Raw genomic sequence first — 12,149 nt, forward strand, 5'->3', positions numbered from 1 at the left:
ATCTTGCAAGTACTCCTGGGAGGAGTTTGAACATTGTTGGAAGGCATGTAATTGGTTGATAATTACTTGATTCGTTGCCCTTTTGATTATCTTTTATTATCATAAATGTGCGGTCTGTTGTCATCCAGCCTTCAGTTGTAGAATTTTCAAGTAAGTGGTTAAATTGCACAGCTATACGTTGATGGAGACTTGTTAGATGCTTTAACTAAAATCCATGCAGCTCATCTGGACCATGTGCACTCCAATTTTTCACAGCTTTTACTTCCCTCCTCCTCCTCCTCAGCATCATCTTAGAACTACAGAACTAGAAAGGATACCATGGCTCTTTGAGTCCAGCCACTGTCAAGGAGGCACAGTGGGGAATCGAATTTACCTTTATCTACCAAAAATAATAATAATAGTGTGTCATCAAGTCAATTTGGGCTTATGGCGTCCTTTTTCAGGGTTTCTGAGGTAGAGAGTACTTAGAAATGTTTTCTCATTTCCTTCTTCTGGGGGCATCCTGTTGCAGATTCTTGAATTTTGGTAAAATTCCTCTAGCTGCACAGCAACAGAGCAGAATTAGCTTCAAGTTCCCCAGAATAAGCCCTTTCTCATCAACTGGCACTTGCAGTCTCAATAACTCACTCTAGACATCTGAAGTAGAAAGACTAAAAAGGTTTTATTTACTAATAGTGAACAAATAACAGCAAGCGAAATACATGAGTGCTGTCAACAACAGGCCTCAACAGACTCATTGCTTTCAACAGACAAAAGAGGGTGAAAGCACTCTTAGCAGAGAGGCATAGCTCTCTTTGAATTCAGATGCAGGAGGGAACTATTGGTTAGTGCTGGATACATTCAGAGTCACCCCACCCCAGAAAGTTCCCTCCTTAGTCACATGTATTAGAGGCAACATGGGAGGTTGCAATAATTTCAGTTATAAGGCTAAGGGTAAGGATACTGACAACTTCACTCTTAAACTGAAGATTCAGGGCTGAGGGTAAACTTAAGTAAACTTAAAAACAAATTGGTGTCCACCCCTTTTAATCTTAGTTAACATTTACATGTTTCATAATGGCTCACTATGTCATGCCAAGTTTCTCTAAACTACTGTAGACAGAACTTTTTTAGTGTTCATCATTATATTTGTATTTGGGAAAATGATGTATTCAGATTGTTATATACTGTACAGAATATTATAGCCTTGGAAGAAAACAGAAAAATTCATCTAACTGAAAAAACTTCAATACAATAATGAGATAATACCATAATCATTTATTTTATTTTATTTGAAATACCATCAAAATAGCATTCCTCCAGTTTTCTGCTAAGCAAACAAACAAACAAACAAACATAAAGCACTTTAGCCAAAATGTAAAATGGATTATCAAGTATCATATATCTCAGTGAAAAAAAGGCCTGAAGTTGCATTTTGTGTGCTGGTAGATAACTTTTTCCTAATGATAGCAAAGAGGGTGCTAGGAGGAGGTGGTTCTGTTGTATCCCCAGGCCAGAGATGAAACACAATTGCCTAGGAATGAATGAATGAATGAATAAATGTTAATATTTATGTGCAAAGAAAAAGATAAAACTTGATGGCTAGTAAATATTGCCAGTATCAGACATTGCAAGAGTTCAGTATGGCCTATATAGAAGGTAGCTAAAGATGGGTCAGCAACTGGAGAGAGGGCAAGAAAGGCAATACACAAAGGGAACTAAATGATGGTTAACTCCATCACAAACAGAGCCCAGATCTGCTATCTGAATGACTGCCAGCATGTTACATCGGTTTCTTGTTGAGCCTTACCCACTTTCCTTATGCTTCAGCTAGGCTGCTCACATCGTAATTTTTAAAAAGAGCTACTACGGGCAGCTGTAGCTATTTATCTGTTCACTGTAGTCTTTTTTTAAAAAAAGGGGGGGCATTCTATTACCCCACAGATTGTCGTGGTGGGAGAAATCAACAATGAACTTAGGCCAGCTACTTTTACCCTATAACATCTTCAAAACCTTTCAAAGACCCTGCATTCCTCATTTGGGGTGACGATGTGGCCCCTTCTGCTTGTGAGGTGCAGACTTCCCTTTTTATATATATATAAAATAGCATTTCAAGATTCTCTCTTTGCAACACCCCATCCCCATGCCTTAAGGTGCTTGGAGGTGAGAAGAGATGGGGAGCAAGCAGGAGAGCAGACCTGACCCTGTGCCAATGGTGTGTCTTGCTGCTGTCTAGAAGGGCACGAATCCCATTTGCCTATAGGTGGGCTTCCTGTTCAATAAAACCATAAATGGTCTTCTGAGCTGATATGACAAGTTAACAGGTTTAGTGGTCCCCACAGCCACTAAACCAGCTATTTTATCACTAATGCCCTCCTAATATAATTGTGTTTCTTTCTTTCCACACATGGAATTTTATTCCATCAGTGCCTTTGCATTCAGCTTCTCCAAATGAGGGGATTTCTGGACTCACTCCAGCAAAGAGGAGAGGCCAGAAGATGGAGCCAGAGACAAGTCTCCTCTAAATTTAATCCAGGCTAATGGTGAAATAGCTGCAAGACAAGAGACATTACTTGCTGCGTCCTTGCAACAAACCTTGCGTAAAAGCTCCAGATTCTATTTTTACCTTGGAATCAGAGAATATAATCGCAATAACATAAGGGTGGAGAGTTTGACCCTCAGGGTTCAATTTGAGCTACATTTCACCAGCACTCAGAATTTGTTTTCAGTTCCAGAATCCAGACCTAATTCCCACTTACTTAGCAGGTGGATATTACGGGCTGATCTTCTGGATTTTAAGTATATGTAATTCTCAACACCTCACAACTACGTGATCATCTTGCTAGTCACATCTTTAAGAAGAACTGCCAACAGATAAACCAGTGGCTCGTATACAATAATAAACATTAGTCCAATCTGAATTTTTGACAAGACTTAAAAGAAAAAGAAGGTGATTAGTATCTTCTCTTTAGCCACCTTCTACAAGTGTGAGAGGGCCTTATTGAAGCTATCAAGCAGAAAAGAAAGACAACTGATTCCTGCTAGTTCATCAAATAATCTGTCAAGGCATGGAGAAACAAGTATTTGCAAATAATAAAATAAATACTTATAAAACAAGTACAGTATTTCTTTCTATAGGTGGGAATAAGCTGCATAACTCCAAATGTATCTCAGCAAGATCTTGAAATTCAGAAACACCGAGCACAAGATTCACTACACAATACAGATGAACAACTGCATCTTAATCTTTCCTTATTAAATGTTCAGTATTCTAGACCATCCCTTCTTCTCTTTTTTTTTTACTAAGACCGTTCTTTACCATTCAATTCAGCGACAGCACCATTAATCATATTAAGTGTTTCACCTCACTCAGTTTCACTTATTTAACTCAAAGGAAGCAATGAAAAAAGCTGCCAGTTAATGAAGCACCAAGGACTTAGGCAAACAAATGCTTACTGAGCAGTTGTAGAAGGCACACAGCATAGGCATCAGAAGGCAGACAGAAAACACAAGGGGCCTTTGGGAAGACCAATGTTCCACAATGTATCTCTACCATGTTCATACTGGAGAATTGGGAAACATATTGGAAAATTAAGCAGCCACCAATGAAGATGGATCTTAGGTATCTTTAGGGTTGACAGAATGAAGGCCAAGCTGCATGGCATGGTAAACATGTACTAGTATTTGCAACTGCATGTACACTCAGAAGTGCTTTTTTCAAACATTGAACACCAGAGTGATGGTAAAAGGTAAAGGTAAAGGTTCCCCTTGACAATTTTTGTCCAGTCGTGTCCGACTCTAGGGGGCGGCGCTCATCCCGCTCTTCAAGCCATAGAGCCAGCGTTTGTCCGAAGACAATCTTTCCGTGGTCACATGGCCAGTGTGATTTAGACACGGAACGCTGTTTACCTTCCCACCGAGGTGGTTCCTATTTATCTACTCACATTTGCATGCTTTTGAACCGCTAGGTTGGCGGGAGCTGGGACAAGCAACGGGTGCTCATTCCGTTGCGTGGATTCGATCTTACGACTGCCGGATCTTCTGACCCTGCAGCACAGGCTTCTGCGGTTTAGCCCACAGCGCCACCACGTCCCTCTGCACCAGTAGAGTCCAGTATGATAAATGGCAGATACTCAGCAAAAACTAGATCAGGGCATAACATGGGATGGAACTGAGATGGGAGGGGGAGGGAGAGAGAGAGAGAAGGAGAGAGAAAGAGAGAAATGTTGGCCAGAATTCTATTGTGAATTTCAGCCAGTGGGAGTGTAACTGCATAAAGCATGGCAGCAAATTGTTATTGTTTAACAAGTTCTTGCTTTCATTTCTAGTCACATGTCAACACATACAACTGGCACATGATTAGAAATGTGAGTGGTGACTTGCTAATTAGCATCAATTTACTGCTGCAATATATACAATTACAATTGTAAAGCTATAACAGGATTCTGCCCAACATCTTATTTGCTTTCAGGGCAAAAAGCACTTGTGAGGGAGGAACTTCTTCAGAAACACATAGCAGAGGAAGCTTAAAACCATGCTGCAGCTATGCTCTACTCCTGATTCAGTTGAGAGATATTGTGGGTCCTTGACTTCTACATCAACACAAACAGACAGGAAGACAGATGAGTACTTAGTATAGCTTGTAGACTGGTTCAGAGAGGCAGACAGATCTAAGCCTTATGATGCAGCTCACCAGGAAATTCTAATGCAAAAGCACCATTCTAATGAACAGCCATAACACAGGAAAATGGGGTGGTGTGGGGAAACTTACACAGGAAAAATGCCTGGCAGGAGATGATGAATCCTGAAGGACATTCCCCACTGCCAGTCATTGCCTTCTTTCTCATCCCTCCCAACAATAACATGAAATGACACTTGTTTTACCTAGCGTTTATCTTTATTCCACATCATAGGCAGGAACAAGATATTCTTTGGGGACAATCCCCACAGTGCGGTTCAGCAATCCGACCCACCAGCCATACATGTTATATTCCTGGAAATAAAACAAGGGCAGCATTAAGTGAAATGGCTGAACTAGGGAGGAGGTCTTGATGTGAGAATGGCTTAGATTCATGCCTCTGTCACACAACTTTCTATGCATGTGAGCACATATAATCTTTCCAACTTGTCCCCTTCAGATAAATAACAACATTTAAAACACATTTTAGTATTCAAAGATTTTGGGTCTTTTAAAAAAAACCCACCTGTCCATTCAACCTAACAGTTTGCTCTCCCATCCTACTTGATAACCTGGTACATATACCTGCAAGTATGACTATTTCTACACCATACAGGTGTATGCTTCCATTGATAGACACTCACAGCACACAATGGACAAGGGCAGAGAATGGAGAGTGGAACAAATGGGAGAATGGAAGGGGACATCTTATTGCCATCTGAAATATGGGGACACGAAATGTAGTGTGGTTATAAGGATTTTTATGAGGATTTAAGACAACTACCTGGCTGCTGTCCTTTGATTTTTATTCCTGCACTGAGCAGGGTGTTGGACTCTATGACCTCATAGGCTGCTTCGAACTTCATAGTTCTATGTTCTATGACTAATGAGACAATGGGAAACAGAAGAAACGTCCCTGAAAGGTGGAAAAGCATCGCGAGTACACTCGGGCGTCCCCTGGGGAATGATGTGCAGCCAGCCAATCCTTCACTTCCAGGGCAACACTGAATCCACTCACTTCATGGATGCCGGAAGATGGCTGAAGTTGAGGAAAGGTTTCTGCACACATCTCAAGCTCCAACCACATCTGGTCAAAAACAGTCTGACTGTCTTGACATTTTAATTGTGTGTGGTGGGTGGTGGGGGTTTGGCCCATATTTCATGTTCATCCTTGATTTTGAATCATGCAGTGCTCTGATACAAATATTTATTTATTTTAAACCTCCACCCTCCCCTCCCAGCATTTTTCCTCAAAACGACCCAATAAGGAAATGAGACCATGCTGCTGTAGAGCTATGCTAAGCATGGTTTATTATTAACTATTAACAGGTTGTGATACATTGTTGTCAATGAACTGCCTTACTCATACAATTCCTTATGTGCATTCAGATGTAAAAAAGGTAAAGCAAAATATAAGCTTATCTCTTACAGCTGTGCATTTGTCAATAAACTGACAGAGAAGGGGAGATGATTTAAGAGACCTATAGTTATCCCCTCCAACAAAGCTTGGCAACTTGTGGCCCTCCAGATGTTCTTGAATTGCAACTGCCTTCAGCTATAGCTAGCACAGGGAATACCGGAGTCCAGCATGTCATTTCAAGGGCCACACCTAGCTCTTCCTTGCAGGAAGGGACAGCTATGGGACTTTTATGTCCCCTCCCCTTAATGGTGAGCATATTGCCCAGTGCACTGTAAGGTATGCACCTTCACCTGCAACGGGGATGTGGCACATGGCTGGGGAAAGACGGTTCTCCCCCCTCCCCCATATATTATGTTTCTGATTTAGCAAAGGTGCCTGGCTCTGATGTATGTAGTTGCTTCATTAAGAGGCCAAAACATATCTTGCTCCTAACATGCCACTTCTTGGCCTCCATTTTCAGAACTTCTAAGCTGACTAGAATGTCTCTGTCCATAACAATCAAGACAGACAGCAACCAAACTAAGCATGCATATGCTGAACAGCAGTTTGCTACAGAAGCTACTGGTTCTTGTGGCCCTGGCTAGACAAATGCAAAGGGCTTTTTTTTAGAGGTTGATGTTCTTCACCTGTTGGCTATGGCATCAAAGGCAGCTTGCATGGAAAATGAGGCATTACAGATTAATCACTACAGGCCAAAAGACATAATTCATATCACCTAATGTTGATTTGTGCAAAATGCTTTTCAGTTCACACATTTTGCTGCAGTTATCAGGGGCACACTAATAAGCCAACAGTGTGCACTAGTGCATGTGTGAACCAAGCCCAAGGCTCTGGGAAAAAGAAAGAGAAAAAGGGGACAACTGTGCCAGATGGGTGGATATGGAAGCTGAAGATTAAGACCCAAACCACCATCTTCACTGCACTGCCTTGGCCTGAGTACCATGAGGTATTTTAAAACAATTTCAGCATTGAGGGATTGCTAGGGAACCAGCGATTGCTCATAATCAAAAAAGCAGGAATGGAATGCAAATGAGCGCAAGCCGAGAACCATCGGCGCCGGGCGCTTTATTTCCCTGCGCTGTGCCAAAAAGAATTAAAACAACATTAAACTCCCAGCAATAATGTTTAAGCTCTCGTTTCCGAGTGCCAAATTGCACCGCTCTGGATCATACAGATGTTCGTTAATTATGCTAATTTTTATTAAACTATTAAAATGGAGGAAGTTGCACTGGCAGAGCCCCGGCCCGAGGTGAACCCTGCCTTGTGTCTGGAGGTGCTCATTTGCTGGTTTCCCTTGATAAGCTGCTGATGCTCAAGATTAGGACTTTGCTTAGTGAGGGAGAATTTAGGGATGTGTGGGGGTGATGGAAAGGCTGAGTTTTTCAGCAGAAAATGTTGAGACATACTCTAAAGAGCATTAGACCCCATCCCCACTCTCGTATGTACCTTATGATCCAAATTCAACTTCTCTGCAAGGGCAGAACAGATAGTAGCCAGGCTGGCTCCCCATTGCCAGAATCAGCACAAGCCATTTGGCCACCATTCAAGATGTATTAATTTGATTTTGTTTATTAGTTGCTTTTGTTTTTCCAAAGAGCTCATGAAGTACATGATGTACATGTCCATCTTTCCCCTCATAACAATTTCGTTAGGTAGATTTTTCTGAGAGAGAGAGTGAACAAACCAGCCCTGGGGAAACCTGGTCAGGTTAACAACTAAATGGGGCAAGAACTTGGTTATCCAAGGTCACAGTCTAACTATTGGAAAGTTACTCTTTAAAAAGTAGGTAGCTGTAATTCCAATTCAAGGACCCCCAACACAAACAATTTCCATTATGTGGTTCAACATACAGTATACAGTAATTAAAATTTTCTGTTTTCCCATCCTGAGCATTACTAAGCATTACTAATCACTATTGTTTTGAATTGTTTTTAACTGTTTTAGTTTACAATGTTTAATGGAACCCGCCCGGAGTAGACTTTGTCTAAAATGGCGGGATAGAAATCTAATGAATGAATGAATGAATGAATGATTGAATGAATGAATGAATGAATGAATGAATGAATAAAAAAATAGCTGCAGCTTAAAAACAACTATTTCTGGAGGAGCTTCATGGCACAATGGTTAAACTGCAGGACTGCAGTCAAGACTCTGCTCGCCACCAGGGTTCAATCCTGACAGGCTCAAGCAGGAGGCTGACTTAGCCATCCACCCTTCTGAGATCCATAAACTGAGTATCCAACATGCTGGGGGAGCAATGTGAAGCCTGTATAATTAAACTGTAAACCACCCAGAGAATGCCTTAAAGCACTGCACATTATGAGCTATGCATCAAGCTATCACTTACACTTCCCACAATGTCCTGGCATGATGTTCTGTTGAGGGCACTGTGAAGAATTAAAACGGTGGCTATACTCAGTCACGTGGCCATACTTGGAGGACTTGGCTAGAATTTGTACAAAGACAGGCCCAGGCTTAGTGTCCACTGTGAACATTTTTTGTGGTAGTACCTTCTCAGCAGATGCCAAAGAAGGCCAGAGCCAGTCCTTAGTTTTTCTTTGACTTTAGAATAGCTTCCTCTGAAAGTTTAGCAAATACCTCAATAATTTTTGGAGGTTAATTTTTTTCTTTCTTTTTCCTTCCACCTGTGTAAACATTTCAGTGTTGGGGAACAGCTAAAGGTTCTTTCCAGTGTTTGGTTTCAGCCATGTAAAACAAATGCTTTAATGCTGTTGTTCAGCAATGGCCAGCACAAATTCTAATTTCTAAAAGTACAACCCTTTTTTCTGAGCTGGGGCAAAACCATCAGTGAAAGAATATTTAAAAGCTAAGGTCTTTGGGCTTCGTCTTCCAGAAATCTTCTCTCTCTGTGTGTATATGTGTGAACATGGGTTTGAGAAATTGAGAGAGAGAATGAGAGAGGATGAGAGAGGATGTGTGTGAGAGAAATCATTACATTAAATGTTGAGCTGCATGGTGGAATCAAACTGGGATGTGCTGTATTAAAATAAGGAGAAATCTTGTTTCACGTTCCAAGATCAACAATTCTACTGAGGGAGATGGGAATGCATCTCTCATACCTAGATTAATTGCATGAAGAAAACAAATGCATGTATGAGTGTAACATTATCTCAAGAACACACCATATGCTCAGCTCAGAGATCCATTTAAAACAATAATAATCCCCAAACATGCAAAGAATGTCATAATTAAAAGGACAATTTCTTTCTTCCCACCCTGCTTCCAAATTCCATCTCAGCAGCTGCCTGCTGCACAACTTGTGTGGCATTTTATATAGAGATCACACAGACACAAAAGAATTTGTGTTGCTGATGTCCACCCGGAAATGGAAAAATGATATCTTTAAAATGATGAGAAAGCACAATATTGTATGAACTATAATAGGATGCTGACAAGCAACATGGGAAAAATTTCCTGGCTTCTCTCAGTCTCCTCATGGCATCCCTGTGGCTGTTTTACCACTTTTCAGCAGCGTCACGGGTGTCCTTTCGTGTGCCTCCTGTCTCAGTGTCTGGACTCTCTCTACCGTGCCACACGAAAATGCCTTAGCTAGCAGGTAGCGGCAGGGGGCAGGGGGAGGAAGACTTGCAAAAAACAGCAGGCAACCCTCGTAAGCCAGAAAAGAGAATGAAGACCCCTGCTACTGAGCTGCTTGCTTTCAATTTCCATCTGCCCCTATCCCCACTGTTTCTCTATTTGCAGAAGGTTCTGCATGACAGCTCAGCAACTACTCAAGATGACCACTGAGATGCCTTTAACAGGCAGGGCAGAAACATGGCAGGGCTGCAGGCTGCATTTAATGTCTATATATAATCAGGTGCTGGGGCTCAGATCTAATGGGAAGCTATCTCCTACTGTCCTGGAAGCTTTTCCTATAAACCCAACTGCAGTTGTTGGCTGTAGTTACTCAGTGGTCATAGGAATGTTATGTATCTCCTGTAAAGCCCATTCCAGCCCAGTCTTACTGATAATAGATCTGCAAAAAAATGTCCTTCCTTGTTAGAACCAGCCCTGCCACTAAGAAGAATGAGGTACAGCCTTAGGTGGCTGCTGTCAGATTTCAGGAGGGGCAGCTCCACAGCTGTTCCTCTTATAAACACTGAATGTCTCTTGAAGGGCAAAGGGATGTGAGCCACAAAGCCTATTTTACACCATCTAAACTAGCTTACAGGTCTCAGGCATCATGGAAGACCCAGTCCCATTACCAGTTTTGCAGTGTGGTCAACAGCCAGTCTAAGTCAGCCTCTGCACATGGATTGGAGGGAAAGTGCCCACCTTGTCTTCCTCAGGCTACAAATAATCTTGGTTAAGTTTCCCTCTAAGGTGTGGGGCTGTGTGCATGTGACTCCAGCCTGCTCCACGCAACATTCCTCCTCCTCCACTTACAAACAGCAATTGTTCCCAGCCCCTTTGGTTCTGGTTGTGACTGAACCCCACGTGGGAGGGGTGAAGTCACACACGCAAGGGGCTGAAAATCAGAGGGAACGTTGACCTTGGTCCATCTCCAATTCACGCTCTGCGATCCAGTACTCTTTGATGCCAGGGGCTGAATGCAGGAGGAGGATTTTTGCACCACAGTTCTTAGTAACCTCAAGCCAACATGACCCCCAGCTGGGGAATTCAGGAAGTTGTTGCCCCAAAATATGACTTTTTCAAGATCTGAATGTTCTGCATTCACAACATGCAGTAACCCATGCTAATATGTTTGTTAACAAGGAGCAGTTGAGACCACACAGGCCCAGGAAAGGCATTATTTATGGCACCATTTCATGTTGGTAGAGTGACATTTAATGTATCATTACCACATCCATTGCATATACATATAGCATGCCTGTCCAAGCAGCTGCTATACACATTAGGAGATCTGTGTGATGTGACTATCAAAGTTACTCTTCACAAGGACAATATGTATAGGAATAAGTGACTGTCTATGAACTAAGCAACAGAGAAACTGGCACTAAATTGAATGGCAAAAATGATTTTGTGTATATCTTGGCGACAGTAATGGCTGGATTTGAAGCAAATTTTCCTAGTTTCAATTTGCTTACTCAAAAAAAAAAAAAATCCACATCTATATGTTCCTGATTATGATCGCCTTGGGATTTAGGGCTTTTTGCTTACAAAACTTAAACCACTCGCAGCTGCTGACATTGCTGACAAGGAAGAAGTAAAATGATTTGCAGAATTTTCAATGAAATCAAAAGAAGACAAGGAAACGGCATCATAGTCATAGATATCTCCTAGAGAGAAGCAATGTTGGGCAGATTTTCCAGTGGCAGTCAAATATTCAAGAAATAAGAGACAGGAGCTTATTTTTACAAATAACAAGTATTTGGAATAAACCTGCTCAGTGGAATTACTTCCATTAGTTCCAGATGTCTAGAGGGACTCTGGTTACTTATGGCAATAGCACATACCATGACAGACAAGGGGCTGCTGATAGGAAGAGGAGCTCCATTTTGCATTCTTCTTTTGCTCCTTCCCAATTTTCACTAAAATTAACTCCATCTCTTCCTGATATTATCCAGTTTCCTCCCTGTTGACAACCAGTGATGTAAAACAGGATAAGGGAATAAACACATGGCACAATGTCAAAAGATTAGGTAAGTTTTGTTGGCACCGAGCACCAATCAGTGAAGGCTAGTCAATTAGGCAAAGTGGTGTACTGTCCCCCTTACTGCAGCTGGTTATTCAAATGGGTGTTAGAGGTCTTGCTTCAGAACAGAGAATCAGTGAGGGTGGGAGCTTACTGAATCAATCAATACAATATTTTCCAATGTATTAAATGACAGATATAGAGGAGTTGTACTGTAGTATTGTACTGCAAGGGAAGAGGAAGGGAACAAATCCAGAATTCGTCAGACTCACCTGTTACATTTTTTAATGTTTTGCCTCCATTGCTACCCTCTCCTATCAGCCTCCTGCCACTGGACACATGTAGCAAGTGATCTGAACCAGAAAGGATTGGATAATCAGATAGATAAAACTGGTGCATCTCCTTGCTTTTGTCCTTATGTTTATACAGTACAGGTATACATAGGCTGCCTTCTT

At 41.7% G+C, this 12,149-nt stretch overlaps 1 protein-coding gene across 4 annotated transcripts in view; it reads right to left on the reverse strand.

Annotated features, from left to right (window-relative positions):
* Window positions 1–1,242: 1,242 nt before the first annotated feature.
* The window catches only part of SKAP1 (src kinase associated phosphoprotein 1), a 402,906-nt gene continuing 391,999 nt past the window's right edge, over window positions 1,243–12,149 (reverse strand). For 2 of the 4 annotated variants that reach the window (XM_073004336.2, XM_073004334.2), the window contains 2 exons: window positions 4,864–4,972; window positions 1,243–1,513 (listed from right to left, as the gene is read on the reverse strand). In XM_073004336.2, coding sequence (XP_072860437.2) covers window positions 4,877–4,972 — 96 coding nt within the window. In that variant the 3' untranslated portion in view covers window positions 1,243–1,513; window positions 4,864–4,876. Of the gene's footprint in view, window positions 1,514–4,863; window positions 4,973–7,938; window positions 11,635–12,149 lie in introns of those variants that run through there. The other 2 variants (XM_073004335.2, XM_073004333.2) reach the window with 1 other exon arrangement.

Source organism: Pogona vitticeps, chromosome 6 (assembly GCF_051106095.1).
Source record: "Pogona vitticeps strain Pit_001003342236 chromosome 6, PviZW2.1, whole genome shotgun sequence".
NCBI lineage: Eukaryota > Metazoa > Chordata > Lepidosauria > Squamata > Agamidae > Pogona > Pogona vitticeps.